Genomic DNA, 23,003 nt, shown 5'->3' on the forward strand with positions numbered 1-23,003 from the left:
TACTGTCAGTCTTTACTGTAATTCTGGCATTCTGTTTATGAACTTCAAAGGATAAGGAATGCAGTGGAATTTAGTATTATAGGAGGTGACAGTAATAATATTACAATGTCAATTATTAAAGGAGTTGTCCAGGATTTTTTTTTATTCACCTGCCCACCCATCCACACTCCCAGAGGTACCTTGAAGAGATCTATGCTTACCTGCACCCCCACAGCTTTGTTTAGCTCTCAGGCTGTCTTAATTGGATTTCCGATACCCGTCTGTCTTCTACTGTACGGATAGGGTCACAGGCGCCATGGGATTATACATCATACTTTTTGATCACTTTTAATTTTTTTGGGGGGAGGTGAAGTGATGAAAAAACGGCGAATGATTGATTTTTTTTTTTCCTATTGCGCCATTCACTTTATGGGATAATTTTGTTTCAAATATTTTAATAGTATGGGTGTTTTTTTTTAAACTTTTTCTTTTTCCTTTTTTTAGACCCCCAAATTGCAATCATTACATTGCAATTTGTATAAAGTAATGGAATTGTATCCATTACAGAATGAAAGATAGGTATATACCAATGCAATGCTACTACCTGCAGGCCTGAATTGCAATATAACATTAATAAGCCTAGTACAGGCTCTGGTCTATTATTACTTCAATGGAACGCCTTGCCTGATCTCAGTCAGGGGGAGGCGTTCCTGCCAAGAAAGTGCGTGCTTCTGGCTTTCTTGCTTTTCTTGTGGCATCTGAGGGATTAAATGTCTGTGACCGGCTGTCACGTTCGGGTGTGGGAGGGAAACACCACACCGAACATAGGAGGGAAAGGGATGAGGGAATAAGGCCTGGAAACTAGGGAAAGGAGATGGACACCTTCTAGTAAAACCCTAATCAAAGTCCTGACTAAGGCAGAATGCACACGGTCCGTGGTATGCCGGCCTGGATTCCTGCTGACAGCAGGAGCGCACGGCGTCATTGGTTGCCATGACGCCGTGCGCTTCATGCTGCCGCTGCACTACAGTAATACACTCGTACAGATCATGCCGCGGCGGCATGAAGCGCACGGCGTCATAGCAACCAATGACGCCGTGCGCTCCTGCGGTCAGCAGGAATCCAGGGCGGCATACCACGGACCGCTCACGGCCGCGGGCATTCGGCCTAACTACCAGTATGAACAGACCCCAGAGGTTTAGATTTTTTAACAAATTCAGTAGTTTTGTGACTTTTTTCCCCAATCTATTTATGTAGATGCCTTTTTTTTGCGCCCAAATTTGTCGCCAAAACAATCTATTTTCTTGATAAATGTGCCCCGGTAACTCCATCTTAGCTTCATTGTCTAAGGCCTAACATACATTTAAAGGGAACCTGTCACCAGGATTTTGGGTATAGAGCTGAGGACATGGGCTGCTAGATGGCCGCTAGCACATCCGCAATATCCAGTCCCCATAGCTCTGTGTGCTTTTATTGTGTAAAAAAAACGATTTGATACATATGGAAATTAACCTGAGATAAGTCAGAGCTTGAAAATATGACTCTTCTCTGGTCACACAAGTAAGATATGACTCTTTTATGTTAATTTGCATAAAAGGCAAGAAGTACAACAATGCATAATACTTATTGAATTCGTCTGCAAATTAAATTAAAAGTGTAATTTATGTGTTTAGGGTAACACAATGAACATTTAGAAACGCTCAGTGAGGGTAGCATAGTAGAGGGGACAGGTTCCCTTTAAGGCATTGATCAGCTGCACTTGTCTGATCAGTCGTCTGTGGGATCGTTCGATCTCACCAGCAGCATGCCAGACTTGTGCCCGTGACCATGTCTGTATTTCAGTTCGCATAGCACGGATCCATCCAAAAATGTTATCTTCCTTGAGCGCTCTGTATTTTTCTCAGTCTGATCAATAGAAATGACAGGTCTCATCTGGCCATAGAGATCCGCAAAAACATGGTGGTGTGCATGGCCCCAATAAAAATGTATTGGTCAGTGTGCTGTCCGCAATAAATGAGAATAGCATACCTACCAACTGTTCTGGATCCAGTGAGGCAGTCCCGGATTTCAACAGCTATCGCGCGGTCCCCGGATGGCGGAGGTATGCCCCAATTTCAACTGTATTTACGGCCTGAGGTAGTAGATACAATAGTGTGGCAGGTCTACCATTCGCCAGCCGATGAAGTGACGTCATTGCTAACACTATTTTTGTTGTCTGAAATTGCCCATTTTGGCTGACTTTAATCTCACTTGTATGGCCAGTTTATTGGAGTCTGAAGTTGACCTCACCAGAGGTTCTCGCTGCTGTTCTGCCCCTCCTCTGTGCTTTACGCTACAGCTCTGCTCCATCAGAACAGAGTTATGATCACTGCATTGTCTATATTTCCGACAGCTGACATTTTTGCCTTTCGGATTGTTACGCTGTCTACAGGCGATATCACTCAGCTTAGCTTGTGTCCTCAATGGCGATCCTATGCACTGATGCTGTCAGGGGTGGACTGGAAACTTAAAGTGGCCCTGGAAAAATTCCTAAAAGTGGCCCCATGTTGTAGGCGAGTCCAAATTGACAGAAGGCAGGAAAACAGAAGTAGATGGGGCCAGCAACACCATAGTGCAGAACTAAATACTGCCCCAGCAGAGCCTAATACCACAGTGCAGCCTCTGCAAAACCAACTACCCAGTGCAGCACAAAATACTGCTGCCCGCTCCACAGTATGAAACTGTATCATCATCATCCTGAGGACGGTAATACAGTTGAATTAAGGAGGGCACCTGTGGCCGCTGGTCAGGTGAAAAAGTATCGGGCCCCCAGGAAATTTCCCTGTAGGGTCTATGGCCAGTCCGCCCATGGATGCTGGAGCCTCTATTGCTGAATCACTGCAGACATCAGATTAGCAATAGCAGTCATATTGGTTGTCACCCAACGTTCCCAGAGACTGCTTAACAAATCAAGGACTTTAAATGTCTCCTTTCCTACATCTGGGTAATCCGTCCTCTGGAGACTTTCAAATGAAAAATAATTAGGAGCCCCAGGGGCCCGGCCTGCTGTGCGATAGGGATCTCTTCCATCTTCTGTCACATGAAGTGACCTTCTCTGATGAATACCCTTTAATAACGTTTCAGTGATCCCCTCCGCCAGCTTTAACGAGGTGAGCTACACCTTCCTGGTAGATAGAAATGGCAGCCTCCGATCCATCAAGAACGCCCGCTAATCGAGGCTCATGGAAACGGGGGAGGGGACCTTTGCAAGTGTGACATTATATTATATAGTACAGCATGTGATATCCAACGTCTTGTCATTCTCTGGGACCTCACCATGACCTATGGCAACCTTGGTACACTGCGATATTTGGGTGCTTGACATATGTGTAGCCATACCCTTAGGATCCACTGGATTACCAAAAAACACTGATTTACTGTCAAGCTAACATGGAACATTTCTTGTAGCACACACAATTATCAGGATCTCTGCTGCTGCAGACACAGACCTAGGCCCCATGGAGACAACCGTATTTTGTGTCCGCATAAGATCCACATTTTTTGCAGGTTGGATGTTGACCCATTTGTTTCAATGGGGCAGCAAAAATGCGGAACAGCACACCATGTGCTGGAAGGATAAGGATGTGCTGTATGAATCCATTGTGGACAGGAATCGGTTCTGCAGCAGCAGAGATGTATACTACTATTATTACAAATGATAAAGAATATTAAGCTAGCCATGTGGTCCGCACCTGACGATTATGCCTGGATCAGCCTACCATTTAATGTACATGGGGCCTGCAGACTCCCAATTGCAGATAACGGAGAAGGGCCGGGAGTGTAGGATTTCAATATGCCAGATCTTTTTGTCCTTGGGGAGATAAGATGCTGCCTGAGAAGCCTGGCAGATGCCTTCTCCCCATTACCATTCACAATTTGGATAGATAGCAGTTAGCTAAATGTGTATTGGACTTTCAGTGTTCTTATCATTTACAGTAGGGCGCCCTGTCCCACATATGCTGACCTGTTAGATTATAATGAGATTAAGAGATAACTGCAGGTCCATGTGGTAAAACGGAAGGCATTTGCACCACCTGGAGTCCAACATGTGAAACTGCAACACTACTGCATACTTCAGATGTGGATACTAGTGCCACCTGCTGTTTCTACATGAAATTGCAGCAAGTGTGAACAATCATTGATCAAGCTCTGCTGTAGATTTGGTTAAGAGGGTCCTAAAAAAAAACAAAAAAAAAAACTGGCAGTTTCCATTTCATTGGATGCTATGGTGAGCATAGCTTCCAGTTTGATGGGCAGTCACATTGTGGAAGTTGTAAGTGCTCCTCATTCATAAACCCATGTGGCTGCTGGCCCTCCTATATACCCTGTAGTCAGAAGACAAGGCTCCTCCTGTAATAGAGACACAATTATTTATTAATTATTTACAGAAAAATCAACATATATATTTTTAAAAAAAAACACACGAGTTGCTGCCTTGAGATTCAAGTCATTTCGGGGTCCTCCGAACAATTTGGAGGGGGCCCCACCATAGGGCAAACAGATGAACAGGACAACAGGATAAAAACATAAAAGAGTCCAAACCGGTAGAGTCTTAAGAAACAACTTCTAAAAGCGTCCAACCCGAAACCCATCGACCACAGAGCACCTCCCCTGGTGTATAACCGCTTGGGCTCTGCTATGTGAATGGTCAGTGGAGGTAGAAATCCTGAGATATAGTGAGTGAAGAGGCTGGAATGAAGAGATAGTGTACAGAAGCCACATCCGGCAGAGCCCACGCACAATCTGTAGAGAGAACGGCACCCTCCTTTTAAATAAACGATCATCAAGTCTTCCCCTATTCCCCATGGGGTGCAGCGACGGAGCGCCCCCTATGGCTTGCTATGCCTCGGAGACTGCGCTTCCTGTTGCTTCACTCTGCTGCGTTTTGTCTGTCTCTTCGCTCATTTCTACATCGTTGGGTGGCAGTTGCTCCTTTGGAACTTTTGCAGATTCCTGTAGGGAAATATTAAAGGAGCAGGTAAGTAACCTGAGAATATGAATTCAAGGAATACAGACAAGACGTGCTGAAGAACACGCACTTAGCTGAGAGAAGCGAAAACCCACTGCTGCCCTGAGCATAGAGCAACCTCACGGTTTCAAGGATCTCTGCTTGCTGTCAGTCAATGGGAGCATTCTTGTTTCTATCCATACCAAATACTACTCATTGCTGAGGGTTTGTTACAGTGTGCTCAGGCTAGACCGTCCTCTGTGAGGTACACACATCAGTAATACAAAACGGCTCTCCTGTCCTAATAGTTTGGTACAATGTATCAGTCTGGAAACTTGCCTGTTCGAGCTCAGAGGGTTGGCTAAACTGGCTGCAACTGTAAGGCTCCATATAGACGCCCGTGCATGTTTTGCGGATCCACAAAACACGGACATCGGCGATGTGCGTTCCGCATTTTGCGGACCGCACATCGCCGGCACTTAATAGAAAATAGGACATTTTCTATTTTTTTCGGGATCGGAATTGCGGACCCGGAAGTGCAGATCCGCAATTTCGGATCCGGGCAGCACATCGTGCTGCCCCATAGAAATGAATGGGTCCGCAATTCCATTCCGCAAAATGCGGAACGAAATTGCGGACGTGTGAATGGACCCTAAAACTTAGCTGTGAGAAGATTTAGAGCAGGATAGTGTTCTGGCGATCAACAGATATCCCACTCACAAACAGCAAGCAGATATCTTGAAAATGGAAGCAAAATTTAACTGTGCAGCACAGTTATAAAACGGTAGGAAACGCTGTCAAATTCATATAATGTCTGATCACCAAAACTTTGTCAGTTCTCCTCAGAGATGGCAGTGGTGTGGCTTAATGAGCCATTCATCTAAAGAACTAGCGCCAAACTCTCATCTGCAAACATGGCATCTGATATTTTTGTAATTATTAAAGGGGTATTCCCATATCAGACAATGGGGGCATATTGCTAAAATATGCCCCCATTGTCTCATAGATGTGGGTTCCAGAGGTAGGACCTGCGCCTATCTCGTAAACTGAGCCGACAAAGCGAAGGAGGCGCACCACGCTTGAGCGGCCACCGCTTCCATTCACTTCAATGGAGCCGACAGAAATAGCCGAGTCAGTGCTTGGCTATTATGGCGGCCCTTGGCTATATTTGGCGGCCCCAAAGACAATGGGGGCATATCCTAGAGAATACCCCTATAATGACTGTATTGAATAGAACACAGGAAGGAAAAGTTTACAGTTTTTAGGCATGCGACCTGTTTAAGGAATGGCAGCATAGGTGGATATGTGCTTTTAAAGGGCTACTCTACTCAAAAATTCACCACCACTACTGCTGTCTGCTTATCAGAATGGATGTGAGATAGGTGCAGCCACTCGCCTTCTCCTCCTTTTCGGCCAGCCTCTGGAACATGTTGGCGTAGATGATCTTCTCCCGCTGGTGCTGCTCTCGCATTCTCTGCTGGCACTGTGTTAGCTGTGCCCGTGCTGCTTTATTCCCTGGGTACAGCTGGATCACCTTCACAAGGTCGTCCTTGGCCAGCTCCAGTTCATTCACCCCCATGTAAGCTTCAGCTCTGCGGAATAAGCCCTTCTCATTGTTGGCATCAAATTCCAACGCCTGATGGAAGACGGGAAGAGAAGGGTTAAGTGTGAATGCTCAAAACAGAAGACTCCAGAGCTAGGATCTACTGAGCAGAAGATAGGGGCAAACGTACAGAACAGGTCCATGAGATTACCGAATACACCTCTGGTAAGGAAGTAACCATTTAAGCCATTTAGGTGCCTACAAAAATAGGGGTTATCCGAGAAGCGCCACGATCTCGTATGGCTGCCACTTCTGGGACCACAACCTGCACTGCAAGCGCGAGTCTGATTCTCTCGCCAAAGCGCTTGCGAGAGAATCGGACGCATGCGCTGCAGGTTCTGACCCCAGACTGAGATCATGTGCCCAGTGTACGCCACGTGATCCTGGAGGTGGCAGCTGCACAGAACTGTGGCACATCTCGGATAACCCCTTTAAGCCTGTCAAAGGAGAAGGGGGTTCAAAACAGCAGTTTTATATGGGCACCCCTTCTCCCAAGAGGGGTCCAAATTTTTTGTACTTTGGGCGAGATTTATCAAGACCGGCAATGTGGTACCCCAATCTCGATACCCCCTGTGCTGCCAGATCATGCGCTTCATTTATGACCCGGTGCAGGCCTCATTACAAATTAGGCGCATCCTCCAGCAGTCCGTGCGCCTAAACTGAAATCTACAACAGCTCATAGCTGCCACAGAAGTCAGGCTTCATTTATGGCAGATAGAAGATAAATGTGCCGTGACGGCCTCTTTTCCGGAAGAAGTGTGGGCAACGTAGATACTCCAATTGTGACCAAATTTTGTGGTGTTTAAGAAGAAGTCGCAAACACAGAGGTTTGCAACATTTTTTGCCAGAAAAATAGCGTACAGAGATGTTAAATCTCCGCCTTTGTGGTTCAATTCCTCACGGTTTCAAGGATCTCTGCTAGCTGTCAATATACAGAAATGTTAACTATTTACATCTATTTACAAAGAGAGAAGAACGAAAAAAAATAAAAAATAAAAAATAAACTGGTAACTGAGTCAGATCTCACTTTCACCCACTCTTTCCCAGTGGGGTCCTCACCTTATTACACTGATCTAGAGCCGGCCGGTGCTCTCCCAACTTCAGGTAGCATGCAGCCAGATTAAGAGAAGCTGCCAGCACCAGGGATTTGGACTTGGCCCCTTCGTCCTCTGATAGTCCAGACTCGTGTTCCAGCCACTGGATGATCTTCTTGTACTGAATGATTGCCTGACGGTAACGGCCGGCCTGGGGGACACATAAGAAAGTCAGCACATAGCAGACCCAGGACTGAGGGGGTAACCAATAAGCTCGCCCGGAGATCTGCCCAAGGATTACTCACTAGATGGGCCCCAGTCACCATGAAATACTGGTGTAAGCAATGCATCAAATGTTCTGCTACTTTTTTATATACTTTGTGCTTATATATATATATATATATATATATATATATATATATATATATATATATATATATATATATATATATATATATATATCCTGGCCAACCTCATTAAAGACCAGTAACAATTTTCACTCAGTTTTTTTTTCCCTTCAGTGTATCGTTTTAGAAGCCGGTCTTAATAAGGCCCTCCAGTGGAGGTGGATCCGCCAAACTTAAAGGGGTTCTGCACTTTGTTTTAACCGATGATCTATCCTCTGGATAGATCATCAGCTTCTGATCGGCGGGGGTCCAACACCCGGGACCCCCACCAATCAGCTGTTTGAGAAGGCAGCGGCGCTCCAGTAGCGCCGAGGCCTTCTCACGGTTTACCGCCGGCCCACTGACGTCACGACTAGTATCAACTAGCGTGGGCGGGGCTAAGTTCCATTCACGTGAACAGAGCTTAGCCCCGCCCATGCTAGTTGATACTAGTCGAGAGGTCAGTGGGCCGGCGGTAAACAGTGAGAAGGCCGCGGCACTACTGGAGCGCCGCTGCCTTCTCAAACAGCTGATCGGCGGAGGTCCCGGGTGTCGGACCCCCGCCGATCAGAAGCTGATCATCTATCCAGAGGATAGATCATCGGTTAAAACAAAATGCAGAACCCCTTTAAGTAAAGGAGGCGCTGACCAGCGGTTCCACAGCCGCTTTTAAATTTACGCCAGCTCCCTTGCTGGCGTAAAATTAGACCATTTTCAACACCTACAACAAACCTACCGACCCGCCCCCTAATATAGACCGATTTCTGTTAGTAATTAACCTCCTTTGTGTTCGCTTTGAATCCTATCATCTGACGGCTCATGTGTAGCTCTCATTTTTGATCTCGTGACCTCATAAACACCATCTCAATTCTTATCAGACTGATAGGAATATGGCGTAAGAGTTTATGAGGTCAGGCCATCAGATTTAAGAGCTACATACGAGCTGACAAAATGACAGCTTACACATTTTTTTTTTTTTTTTTTATTCTTGTATCTCAGAAACGGCTAAACATTTTTAATAAAGACCAACTGAATAAATTTGTCGCCCAAAATGAGTAAATCGCAATCCTAAAAAAATGCCCACGAATGTGTACATTGGTACCATTTATTTATTCTATTTTTGGAATGTGAGATGAATACAAAGTTTTTTTATTTTTTTGCTGAATTTTTAGTGACCAAAAAATAAAGTATTACTTTATAGCACAGGTTCTTACAAATGCAACGCATCTTTTTTGTTAATTTTTTTCAATTATATACCGTTGTATATAGGAGAATAATTTTCTATAAAACTACGTTCACCGTGGCATTTGAGGGACAAGTGCTCATCTTCCCCCTCTCCCCTATATGTGAGAGAGCATGTATGCAGTATGAAGTATCCTCCTCTCCCTCCATCTCCTCCACTACACAGGCTGAAAGAGCCTCTGTCAGCATGGTCAACCCTATGAAACCAGGCATATTGCCTGGTAGGGCTGATCATGCTGATGAAAACAATATCTTTATTTTCTCTGTAGGTTGCAGAGATATTACTTTAATATTTAAGCAAATGAGGCAGTTTTGAGCACCGAGGGGACCGGCGTAGTTCTTTGAGTACTGCTACAGCTATATCTCCCGATGCTTAGTACACTCCCCCCCCCCCCCCCCCCCCCCCCCTCCCCTTTGATCTAGACAGCTCTGTCTAATGGTGCCTGCGCTGTGGCTAATAATTATTGCTGGTCCAGCGTTATTTATGGTGTAAAAACAGCCATTTGTGGCCATGAGTTTTAGTAAATTCCCAGGGGAATGCATGATTTTGCTAATGTGCTGTAGCCAGTATCTAGGCAGTCATTCAAAATAAGGTCTAATATAATCTGATAAAAAAATTCAAAAGGAGCGAGTGCTATGTGGGTAGGTACCGCAGGAGAGTAGTAGTGGCGGTGCTCCAAGAGTTACACCGGCCCCTTGGTGCTCAAACTGCCTCATTTGCATTAAGATAAAAGGTAACGATTAGGGATCGACCGATATTGATTTTTTAGGGCCGATACCGAACTTTCAGGTCGATAATTTATAATGATATTCTGTGAATTTTCATTTTTGAAAAAGAATAAATAAATTCCTACACAAATCTGCTGAAAATGAATATGTTTATTGTTAACGTGTAGTTTTTTTTTTGTAAATCTTTATTTTTCATTTAGAATTAATATTTTAATGTGTTTTTTTATTTTTTATTACTATAAGCCCCCTTAGGGACTAGAACCCTTGTCCTATTCACCCTGATAGATCTCTATCATGGTGAATAGGACTTCACACTGTCCCTGCTGCTCTGTGCTTTGTGCACACAGCAGCAGAGAGATTACTATAGCAGCCAGGGCTTCAGTAGCGCCCTGGCTGCCATGGTAACCGACCGGAGCCCCAGGCTTACACTGCTGGGGCTCCGATCGGAACTTCCACTGAGGAGGAGGGGAGAGGGGACCCTGTGGCCACTGCCACCAATGATTAATACTGGGGGGCTTGGGAGGGGGGGCGCACTGCGCCACCAATGATTCATACTGGAGTTTGGGGGGCGCACTGCGCCACCAATGAAGATAACTCATTAATTCATATACAGGAGGCGGGAGCTGGCTGCAGAATCACATAGCCGGCTCCCGACCTCTATAAGCGGTAGCTGCGATCCGAGGCACCTGAGGGGTTAACTACCGCAGATCGCAGCTACGCTCATAGAGGTCGGGAGCCGCTAATGTGATTCTGCAGCCAGCTCCCGCCTCCTGTATATGATTTAATGAGAACGGTATCTTCATTGGTGGCGCAGTGGCCACAGCCCCTCCCCTCCTCTTATCTTCTCTCCTCTCATTGGCGGCAGCAGCACAGGGGGAGGGAGACACTGCTTCCTTTTCCCCTGTGCTGCTGAGGGAACACGGAGAGCGAAACCTGAATATCGGCCGATAATATCGGTAAAACCGATAATCGGTCGATCCCTAGTAACGATATCTTCACAACACTGCAACCTACAGAGAAGAGAAATAGCATGCTGACAGAGGCTCTTGAAATGAGAGCTGCAAGTACAGTATATGCAGCGCTCACTACAATCTGCTCTAATTCAGACTAAAGCGCGAATAGAGCTGTGATCTTGTTGAAAAGCCAGGAATGTTTGTGGCTCTAGCTCCATTCTAGCCAGAGAAATGGCCGTAAGAAGAGGCCTCCCTCCACAGCAGTCCTTCAAAGGCTTTTCTGCTTCAACAAATGTTGCTTTGGCTGATCAGCTTGTGTGTGTTGTTAAAGGGAGTCTGTCACCACAATTTGCCCTTATAGACCACTTACATAGCACTGTAGCATAACTATATATCAGTCAAATGGTACCTTTGTCTTTTTGTCTGGATGTTCACCAGGGGCAAAAACTGAGTTTATTCATATGTAAATGAGGGCTCGTAAGTGCCCAGGGGCGGCGTTCGGGCTGTAAGTGCCCAGGCCGCTCTTCCTTCTTCTCACATAACCCCTCCCCAGCCTGTTGCTTGGCCCGCCCTGTAAGCCTCTTACGTCATCCAGTGTACTGGCCGATATCCCGCCGGCGCATACGCACTGCATGGAATGATGATGCTGCTGCCCACAATGGTCATCACAGTGCGCATGCGCCGGTGCTTTGCGCTGTGTAGAAGTATCCCACAATGCAATGCACCAGAAATAAACTCAATAAGGGTTCTCAGCCACATAGTGCTGACAAATTTCATGTGGCATCCAAAGGAATTTTGAATGCAGCTCTGGATGTAACTAGAGTAAAGGACCTGGTGCAGCTCAGTACAAGATATAGAATAGCTACAAAGTATGAAAACATAATGTATGAGACTTACCTTGAAATATTCTGTCCCTCGCTCTTTGACCAGAGCTCCCTGCTCCAGCTTCTCATCAGAGTTCATTTCCCAAGATTCTTTGGCCTGAGAAAGAGAGGTGGATCCATTTAAAGGTTTGCACAGGATTTGAAGAGCATGGTTGTTTTCTTCCTGAAACAGTGCCACACCTGTCCACAGGTTGTGTCTAGTATTGCAGCTCAGCACCAGTGGAATGAATGAGGCTGAGCTGCAATGCCACATACAACCTATAGACAGGTGTGGCGCTGTGCTTAGTAAAACCCCTTTAAATTCTCACGAGACCTCAGACTATGATCATGAGACACCCGGGGTCCATACAAACCTTTTCAAAACTCTTAAGTTTAACTTCGTATTGAAGCTCCGCGTTTGGTGGAACTTGAAAAGGTTCATAACCAGCACTGTCGAAGCCGTACCTAGAGAGCAAGGATAAAGCAGGTTAAGTAGCGTGTTGGGGGTGGGAAGGGGGGGCAAACTGACACCCCGTACATGTGCCGAATGTCATCCTCCTCTTAGAAAGCTGCCGCGGGTGACTACTAGTCCTTCATATAGACCCACCTGGGTTTGAGGTAGAGCACGGCCTCTTCTCCTTTCTCCATCTGCTGCAGCGCAGTCTCCACACCAGGGGGGATCCCAAGACCCTCTCCTTCTCCGACCTCGAATCGCAGGTCTCGCTCATCAAATACACGGCCGTCGTGAGACCCCTGAAGCCACACTGTATGGATAGAAGTTTGGGAGTGTGTTAAAGTGATGCATGAAGCTGGTCCGATGCCGTAGGGTTATTTGTTTCTGGAACTGCTGGCTGCTAAAAATCAGTGCACCAACCTAAAAGCCCCTCAAACAGTCCAGCCAGTGGGTGCCAAGTCTCCATCAACAAGGGGCATCGAATATGGTGACTGACATTGGTTCTATGGACACATTATATCATCTTAACTTTCAGTTCAGTTTTAGGGGCAGGAAACAATCAGCAACAGCTAGTTAGCCTACTTGCTGATGACGTCCACATTTTACCACACATTTCATAGTTGAAATCAGAGAAACCGTCAACCATAAAACGAGGGCACCAGTTTCACTAATATGCGGATCACTCTGGTATTTGAAGACAATGGTTACACCAGATTTTCAGGTTGACAGTTTGCCGCCAGTGACCAGATTCCTCCATTGTTTCTCATGGGCTGGCACTGTTTACTCACATTCTACCACTGCGCCGTCATTGGGTTTGGAGTATCCTTCACCCTTCACTCTGATCCTGCGGATGATTCCTCCGTCTTCATCTGTGGACATATCTTCACCTTGGAAGTCAAAAAATTCAATCTAAAACAGAACAGGTTGAGGGGTATGAAGACTTTTGCAAACTGACCCCCCCTCCCCCACTTCTGCCTCTATTCAAACAGACAAGAGGAGGCAGAACAGTCATATATAAAATTACATAGGGTTTGTCGCCTGTAACCTAAGAGACGCATGGATCTGCATAGGTGCTGTATACACCAAATATTAAATTTAATGAAAACTATTTGCAAAGTTGCTTAATATTTTAATTAAATTCTAGATGCATTGGAGCACCGAGACGATATTTGCAAAGGTATACACAGGCATTAAAGAGAAGATCTGGTGCTGACTGCAACCCATACATAAAAACATAAAAATGCTGCACTAGGAAGTGTCCGGTGTGGGCCGAGGGGTGGCCTTGGCCATGTTAAAGGTACACCTTTGGAGTCAATTTTTAAAAATTTTATTTATTAAAAATATTGAGCTGTTCAGTCACAAAGGGTTAACTGTTTTTCTAAATGTGTGACTGGTACTTTCACTTTGTGTGGTCAGCTAATAAGCCTTATCTGTAAACTACTAAGAGGTCATAAACACTTATGTAAGCCACATTCTTATCAGCAAGATAAGAATGAGCCAAAATGAGCGTTTATAATGTCGGAGAGCAGAGATAGGCCCCTTTCACGCGGGCGTTGCGGGAAAATGTGCGGGTGCGTTGCGGGAACACCCGCGATTTTTCCGCGCGAGTGCAAAACATTGTAATGCGTTTTACACTCGCGTGAGAAAAATCGCGCATGTTTGGTACCCAAACCCGAACTTCTTCACAGAAATTCGGGCTTGGGATCGGTGTTCTGTAGATTGTATTATTTCCCCTTATAACATAGTTATAAGGGAAAATAATAGCATTCTGAATACAGAATGTTTAGTAAACTAGCACTGGAGGGGTTAAAAAAAAAATATTAATTTTTTTTAACTCACCTTAGTCCACTTGATCGCGGCCGGGCATCTCCTTCTGACTCCTTTGTTGAATAGGACCTGTGGTGAGCATTAATTATAGGTCAAGGACCTTTGATGATGTCACTCCGGTCATCACATGATCTTTTACCATAGTAAAAGATCATGTGACGTGACGTACCATGTGATGACCGGAGTGACGTCATCAAAAGGTCCTGTTCCTGGAATTAATGCTCACCACAGGTCCTATTCAACAAAGGAGACAGAAGCGATGCCGGCTACGCGATCAAGTGGACTAAGGGCTCTTTCACACTTGCGTTCTTTTCTTCCGACATAGAGTTCCGTCGTCGGGGCTCTATGCCGGAAGAATCCTGATCAGTTTTATCCTAATGCATTCTGAATGGAAAGAAATCCGTTCAGGATGCATCAGGATGTCTTCAGTTCCGGACCGGAACGTTTTTTGGCCGGAGAAAATACCGCAGCATGCTGCGCTTTTTGCTCCGGCCAAAAATCCTGAACACTTGCCGCAAGGCCGGATCCGGAATTAATGCCCATTGAAAGGCATTGATCCGGATCCGGCCTTAAGCTAAACGGATCCGACGTTTAGCTTTTTCTGAATGGTTACCATGGCTTCCAAGACGCTAAAGTCCTGGCAGCCATGGTAAAGTGTAGTGGGGAGCGGGGGAGCAGTATACTTACAGTGCGTGCGGCTCCCCGGGCGCTCCAGAGTGACGTCAGGGCGCCCCCACGCGCATGGATGACGTGATCGCATGGACACGTCATCCATGCGCATGGGGCGCTCTGACGTCATTCTGAAGCACCCCGGGAGCCGCACGGACTGTAAGTATACTGCTCCCCACTACTACTATGGCAGCCAGGACTTTAATAGCGTCCTGGCTGCCATAGTAACACTGAACGCATTTTGAAGACGGATCCGTCTTCAAATGCTTTCAGTTCACTTGCGTTTTTCCAGATCCGGCGTGTAATTCCGGCAAATGGAGTACACGCCGGATCCGGACAACGCAAGTGTGAAAGGGCCCTAAGGCGAGTTAAATTATTATTATTATTTTTTAACCCCTCCAGCGCTGTTTTACTATGCATTCTGTATTCAGAATGCTATCATTTTCCCTTATAACCAGGTTATAAGGGAAAATAATAATGATCGGGTCTCCATCCCGATCGTCTCCTAGCAACTGTGCGTGAAAATCGCACCGCATCCGCACTTGCTTGCGGATGCTTGCAATTTTCACGCAACCCCATTCACTTCTATGGGGCCTGCGTTGCGTGAAAAACGCTGAATATAGAGCATGCTGCGATTTTCATGCAACGCACAAGTGATGCGTGAAAATCACCGCTCATGTGAACCATTCATTTCGGCCCCATAGATATGAATGGGTCGGTATTCAGTGCGGGTGCAATGCGTTCACCTCACGCATCGCATCCGCGCGGAATACTCGCCCGTGTGAAAGGGGCCATAAGGAGTCCGTCTGCTCCTCAGATGACAGAAATGACAAAAAATCCACAGGCAGCTAGTAAAGCATGTCAGCTTTGTACAGAAAAAAGGATTTCATATTGTTAATAAAGACCAATTGAAAAAAAATAAAGCATTATATAAGTATAATGCAATAATTAAAAAAATTGACCCCAAAGGTGTACATAGCCTTTAAATATCACCCAGGAGTAGGGTTGCATCGGGTATCGAATTATCGATACTTTTGTACCGTTATCGATTCAATACCTGGATTTGCGCAGCCTAGAATCAGAGAACATGGACCGCGCTGCTCTCAGCGCGCGCCATGTTCCCTCAGCAGCACAGTGGAGAAGGAAGCCGTCTCTCCCTCCCCCCTGTTTTACCACAGTTGATGTCCCAGGGGAGATGGCATTAACCCCATAACCACCATGAATAATCACATTAAACAAGTCTCTGCACTGGACCACCAGAGGGGAAGACCCTGCCACTGCTGTAGACATCCAAGCATAAGCCATCTTACCTCAAATATAAGCACGGCATTAGGAGGGATTTTAGGGGGGCTTCCTGGGGCACCATATGCATACTCTGGTTTACAGGTTATCTGGCAGATTTCTCCAATTTTCATGGTGGCCACAGCAATGTCCCACGCCCTTATCACTTGACCTAAAAAAATAAAATAAAGTATATTGTTGAGGTTTGTAAGAAATTTGAATCTGGATTCAGTCTGCACACCAATGTGTCTAGCGTTAAGAAGGCATACAAGGCACCACTTGCATTCCAGGAATTGGCCCCGCAAAGAAATCGGAGACATCGTACCTTTCCCCAGGTCAAAGGTAAATTTGTCCTTTCGGTCTAAGCTGGAGTCAAACTTGGTCCCATCTAGCAGCCATCCCGTGTAGTGGACGCTGACTTTGTCGCCAATCATAGGCGTCTCGCTTCCGGTCCCCTCTTTTTTGATTTGCTGTGGAAGGAGAAACAAAAAGATTAAAAAGGAGAATCAAGAGCTCAGTCCTGTTCCTGTAACGCACCCGACGTACGGAGATGGCCGGAGTGACCAGGAGAAGACTGTGAAAGGATCTACAACTTTCTAATATACTTTGTCTATCAATTTGTCACCATTACCTGCTTGCTGTTAGTGAATAGAAACATTCTTTTTATATCCAGAGGCAAAAAATCCACACTGACCTAAGGGTTCTTTCACACCTGCGTTATTGTCTTCCGGCATAGAGTTCCGTCGTCGGGGCTCTATGCCGGAAGAATCCTGATCAGGATTATCCTAATGCATTCTGAATGGAGAGAAATCCGTTCAGGATGCATCAGGATGTCTTCAGTTCCGGTACGGAACGTTTGTTGGCCGGAGAAAATACCGCAGCATGCTGCGCTTTTTGCTCCGGCCAAAAATCCGGAACACTTGCCGCAAGGCCGGATCCGGAATTAATGCCCATTGGAAGGCATTGATCCGGATCCGGCCTTAAGCTAAACGTCGTTTCGGCGCATTGCCGGAGCCGACATTTAGCTTTTTCAGAGTGGTTACCATGGCTGCCGGGACGCTAAAGTCCTGACAGCCATGGTAAGTGTAGCGGGGAGCGGGGGAGCAGTGTACTCACCGTCCGTGCGGCTCCCCGGGCGCTCCAGAGTGACGTCAGGGCGCCCCAAGCGCATGGATCACGTGATCCATGTGATCACGTCATCCATGCGCATGGGGCGCTCTGACGTCATTCTGGAGCGCCCCGGGAGCCGCACGGACTGTAAGTATACCGCTCCCCCGCTCCCCACTACTACTATGGCAACCAGGACTTTAATAGCGTCCTGGGTGCCATAGTAACACTGAAAGCATTTGGAAGACGGTTCCGTCTTCAAATGCTTTCAGTACACTTGCGTTTTTCCGGATCCGGCAGGCACCTCCGGCAACGGAAGTGCATGCCGGATCCCAACAACGCAAGTGTGAAAGAGGCCTTATACTGTATTTCTCACAGCTGACGGTTTAATTCAACTCTACCCAGTCCAGACAATCCTCTGTGAGCTAAAATCTCCTCCTGACCTAAGGGGACGTTCACGCGGCGGATTTGACAGCAGAATTTTGGCATTGACAGCTGCGCCAAAATTTGACCGGCACAAAGGATCGCTGGGCAGCAGCTTAAACCTGCGGCGGCGCCAAGAAGGGACATGTCCCTTCTCAGTGCAGCCGTGGCTACAAGCCGCCGCCCCGCCGTCCTCAGAGCCGCCTCCCACCGAGTTGTATGACAGGCAGAAAAAAAAATGTAGCTGCAGGTGGGTTTTTGGCTAAGTTTCCGCACAAAAATTCGTGTGAACATCCCCTTATGGGTGCAGGTAACATTCATCAGTCCAGACTCATTACCTCAAGGACTGTCTACAACTGTAACAAAACCTCAGCTGTGAGAAGAAATCAGAACAAGAAACACTTCAGTTCCTATTCAATGACAGCAAGCAAAGATCTTTCAGAACAATCCATCTTGCAATTATTAAACTTGCCCTACAGATATTTAGGTCATACCTAGATGACTTCCTGTCTGGCAGCTCCTTCATGGGCGTCCCCCAGATTTCTCAGACTTCTGAACCTGCCTACCTACCCATCATCCTCCCTACCGTATGTCGCTATGAGGACAATTCCATAAAGGAATTATCGAGAACTAGATCTTTTGATGTCTTCATTCAGCTCCTGTTTCTCCCAGTCCCTTCATCGGATTATTATGCAAATCCCCAGACGCTGCGGTCTTATGTGAAGAGACGAGGGGCGTGAGGAAGAAACGCCCGGAACATCTGGAGGATCATGGAGGCATGTGTGCACACGCTGTACATAGAAGCACCTGGGCTGCCCTTATCTTCCATACATCATTAGAAACCTATGCGGTTTTAGTAGGCTTATGTATGTACAACGCGGGATGGTAATATGGCCGCCAATGAAGAAACTGAAACTCTGCTTTTTCAGACCCCTGAATATTAATAAAAAGTTGGGTGATCAGTCCTGTCTGTAATAATAACAGCCATACTGGTAACCACACAGCTTTGCCAGTAACAGATATGACTTCATTTCTGTACTGGGAGTCAGAAGTGACCTTTGTAGACCAGCATGGTAGACCCCACAGCGGGAGATTGGTTGACAATTGGTTGACAAGGCAGCAGGGATATTGGCTTTACTTCTATCTAAAGGGTAATTATGCCTGGCATGCGTGCCCGGCTGGAGAGGCTCCAAAGCTTTCTTTAGCTGCAGATATCCCGAACCAGTGTGTGAATTCTTACAGTGGATGAGACTACAGTAAAATATATGGAAACATTATATTTTTTTTCACGCATCAGTTGCAGAATCGCAGCATGTTCTATATTCTGCGCTTTTCAGGCAGCTCTGGCCCCATAGAAGTGAATGCAAGTCCCAATTGGAGGGGAAGCAAGTGCAGATGCAGTGCGTTTTTCACTGACGGTTGCTAAGAGATGTTGTTTGTAAACCTTCCGTTTTTTTTATCACGTGCGTGAAAAACGCATCAAAACACATTACACCCGTGCGTAAAAAACTGAACACAATCGCAGACAAAACTGACTGAACTTGCTTGCAAAATGGTGCGAGTTTCACTGAACGCATCCGGACCTAATCCGTCACGCTCGTATGCTGGTGGAGTCACGGTATACATATATTACATTACTTATCCTGTACTGATCCTGGGCTACATCCTGTATTATACTCCAGAGCTGCGCTCTCTATTCTGCTAGTGGCATCACTGTGTACATACATTACATATCCTGTACTGATCCTCAGTTACATCCTGTATTGTACTCTAGAGCTGCACTCACTATTCTGCTGGTGGAGTCACTGTGTACATACATACATACATACCTACCTACCTTATCCTGTACTAATCCTGGGTTATACTCCAGAGCTGCACTCACTATTCTGCTGGTGGAGTCACTGTGTACATACATTACGTATCGTGTACTGATCCTGAGTTACAGCCTGTATTATACGCCAGAGCTGTACTTACTGTTCTGCTGGTGGTCACTATGTACATACATTACTTATCCATTACTGATTGTGAGTTACATCCTATATTATACTCCAGAGCTGTGCTCATTATTCTGCTGCTGAAGTCACATCCTGTATTATGCCTCATTTACACATCCATGTTTTGGTCAGTGATTGTGAGCCAAAACCAGGATTGGAGCCTCCACAGACATAAGGTATAAAAGGAAAGATCTGCTTCTGTTCTGTGTTTAGAGCTGCACCTGGTTTTGGCTTAAAATCACTGATAGAAAACACTGACTGTGTGAATGAGGCATTATACTCCCGAGCTGCACTCAATATTCTGCTGGTGAAGTCACTGTGTACATACATTAGATTACTCTACCTGTGCTGATCCTGAGTTACATTCTGAATTATACTCCAGAGCTGCACTCACTATTTTCTTGGGGGAGTCACTGTTTACATACATTTCATTATCCTGTGTCCCCAGTGAGTGCAGCTGTGAAGTATAATTCAGGATGTAACTGAGGATTAGTACAGGATAAGTAATGTAATGTATGTATACAGTGATTCCACTAGCAGAATAGTGAGTGCAGCTCTGGAGTATAATACAGGATGTAACTCAGAATCAGTACAGGATAAGTAATGTAGGTACACAGTGATTCCACAAGCAGAATAGTGAGTGCAGCTCTGGAGTATAATTCAGGATGTAACTGAGGATTAGTACAGGATAAGTAATGTAATGTATGTATACAGTGATTCCACTAGCAGAATAGTGAGTGCAGCTCTGGAGTATAATACAGGATGTAACTCAGAATCAGTACAGGATAAGTAATGTAATGTAGGTACACAGTGATTCCACAAGCAGAATAGTGAGTGCAGCTCTGGAGTATAATACAGGATGTAACTGAGGATCAGTACAGGATAAGTAATGTAATGTACACAGTGACTCCACCAGCAGAATAGTGAGTGCAGCTCTGGAGTATAATACAGGATGCAACTCAGGATCAGTACAGGATAAGTAATGCAATGTATGTACACAGTGACTCCACCAGCAGAATAGTGAGTACAGCTCTGGAGTATAATACAGGATGTAACTGAAGATCAGTACAGGATAAGTAATGTAATGTACACAGTGACTCCACCAGCAGAATAGTGAGTGCAGCTCTGGAGTATAATACAGGATGTAACTCAGGATCAGTACAGGATAAGTAATGCAATGTATGTACACAGTGACTCCACCAGCAGAATAGTGAGTGCAGCTCTGGAGTATAATACAGGATGCAACTCAGGATCAGTACAGGATAAGTAATGCAATGTATGTACACAGTGACTCCACCAGCAGAATAGTGAGTACAGCTCTGGAGTATAATACAGGATGTAACTGAAGATCAGTACAGGATAAGTAATGTAATGTACACAGTGACTCCACCAGCAGAATAGTGAGTGCAGCTCTGGAGTATAATACAGGATGTAACTGAGGATCAGTACAGGATAAGTAATGTAATGTACACAGTGACTCCACCAGCAGAATAGTGAGTGCAGCTCTGGAGTATAATACAGGATGTAACTCAGGATCAGTACAGGATAAGTAATGCAATGTATGTACACAGTGACTCCACCAGCAGAATAGTGAGTACAGCTCTGGAGTATAATACAGGATGTAATTCCGGATCAGTACAGGATAAGTAATGTATGTACACAGTGACTCCACCAGCAGAATAGTGAGTGCAGCTCTGAAATGTCCACGTGCGAGACACTGAAATCTACGCCAGCTAGGTGCTGCTGTAAGTTTCGGGTGTAAATAATGGTGAAACTTAGGTTGCCCACACACCCCTTTTAGAAAGTGTAGACTGGGAAGTAAATGGGTAAAAAGGTCTCAAATTTTTGGACAAAAATGTGACTTTTCTACACCAGAAAAAATGTAGTAGCAGGCACCTAAATTCCTGTTGGTGAAACTGACCTGTGGTGTGGATTTTAAATGCTCACCATGTCAATTTAAGCAGCAGATTTAACCCTTTGCCATGCACAGGGTGATCTCTGCGGCAGAATCCACACGTGGACTGCCGCATGTCCATCACAGACTCTTTACGTCCCATGTGGACATATTCTATCCATTACCAAAGTCATATGGTTAAAAAAAAGTGAGAACTTTTTAGGTAGACGGCCCATAAACTGCAAAATGGCAATGCAGGATGAAGCCTGATGGAGGAGTAGTCTGCTGTGATCCCTATGGCCTGATCCACATGTCAGCAGCACTACACAGCTCCAATGGGGAGATGCTGCAATGTCTGCACCGTGTAATTAGTGCTCTAATAACATTATGCAATGCTCAGAGGCTGACCCAGATCTGCAGCAGCGCGCCCCACACCCAGCAAATGCCCCGAGTCACCCCCAAGAGTCAGAGGAGCCAGACTCCCCACTTACCTTCAGGATCCCCTGATCCCCCTTCGGACTGATGTCAATCCCCTCCATGGAGATGACCTGGGCTCCCTGCTCGCTCTTCACCTCCTCTGCTGTCATGGTGCAGTAATTTGGGCACTGGAACCGCTGCGACGCTCTGCAGACTGCGGCTTTGGGATTGCAGTGCTCTGCAAGATTAGGCTTCAGAGCAGGATCTGCAAAGTGAGGCTGTGCGGCGGACAGTGTGCAGTGTGTACGGCGGCACTAACCCCGGATGACGCGCCGCCCCCAGCACTTGTCAGCAGAGGGAAGAGGAGGAGGAATCTTCCAGGACATCCGAGAAGTTTCTAGTAAGAAGAGGAGGCGCCAGATCCCTGACACAGGGCGGAGGACGAAGCCGGGTGTCCTCTCCTACATACACAGCCATATTCAGCGTGCTCCCCTACATAATACCTCACCTACAGTGTGCTCCCCTACATAATACCTCACCTACAGTGTGCTCCCCTACATAATACCTCATCTACAGCGTGCTCCCCTACATAATACCTCACCTACAGTGTGCTCCCCTACATAATACCTCACCTACAGTGTGCTCCTCTACATAATACCTCACCTACAGTGTGCTCCCCTACATAATACCTCACCTACAGTGTGCTCCCCTACATAATACCGCACCTACAGTGTGCTCCCCTACATAATACCTTATCTACAGTGTGCTCCCCTACATAATACCTTATCTACAGTGTGCTCCCCTACATAATACCTCATCTACAGTGTGCTCCCCTACATAATACCGCACCTACAGTGTGCTCCCCTACATAATACCTAATACACAGTGTGCTCCCCTACATAATACCTCATCTACAGCGTGCTCCCCTACATAATACCGCACCTACAGTGTGCTCCCCTACATAATACCGCACCTACAGTGTGCTCCCCTACATAATACCTCATCTACAGTGTGCTCCCCTACATAATACCGCACCTACAGTGTGCTCCCCTACATAATACCTAATACACAGTGTGCTCCCCTACATAATACCTCATCTAAAGTGTGCCCCCTTACATAATACCTCACCTACAGTGTGCTCCCCTACATAATACCTCACCT

The 23,003-nt window shown here is 46.0% G+C and overlaps 1 protein-coding gene across 1 annotated transcript; it reads right to left on the reverse strand.

Annotated features, from left to right (window-relative positions):
* Window positions 1–4,414: 4,414 nt before the first annotated feature.
* Window positions 4,415–22,193, reverse strand: FKBP4 (FKBP prolyl isomerase 4). Its single transcript, XM_040436276.1, has 10 exons — window positions 21,917–22,193; window positions 16,333–16,477; window positions 16,037–16,179; window positions 13,019–13,139; window positions 12,384–12,540; window positions 12,151–12,241; window positions 11,811–11,894; window positions 7,629–7,814; window positions 6,363–6,602; window positions 4,415–4,971 (listed from the first exon to the last, which is right to left on the reverse strand). The coding sequence occupies exons 1-10, from the start codon at window positions 22,010–22,012 to the stop codon at window positions 4,858–4,860; spliced, it is 1,377 nt and encodes a 458-aa protein (XP_040292210.1). The 5' UTR covers window positions 22,013–22,193; the 3' UTR covers window positions 4,415–4,857.
* Between the last annotated feature and the right edge of the window lie 810 nt (window positions 22,194–23,003).

Source organism: Bufo bufo, chromosome 1, assembly GCF_905171765.1.
Source record: "Bufo bufo chromosome 1, aBufBuf1.1, whole genome shotgun sequence".
NCBI lineage: Eukaryota > Metazoa > Chordata > Amphibia > Anura > Bufonidae > Bufo > Bufo bufo.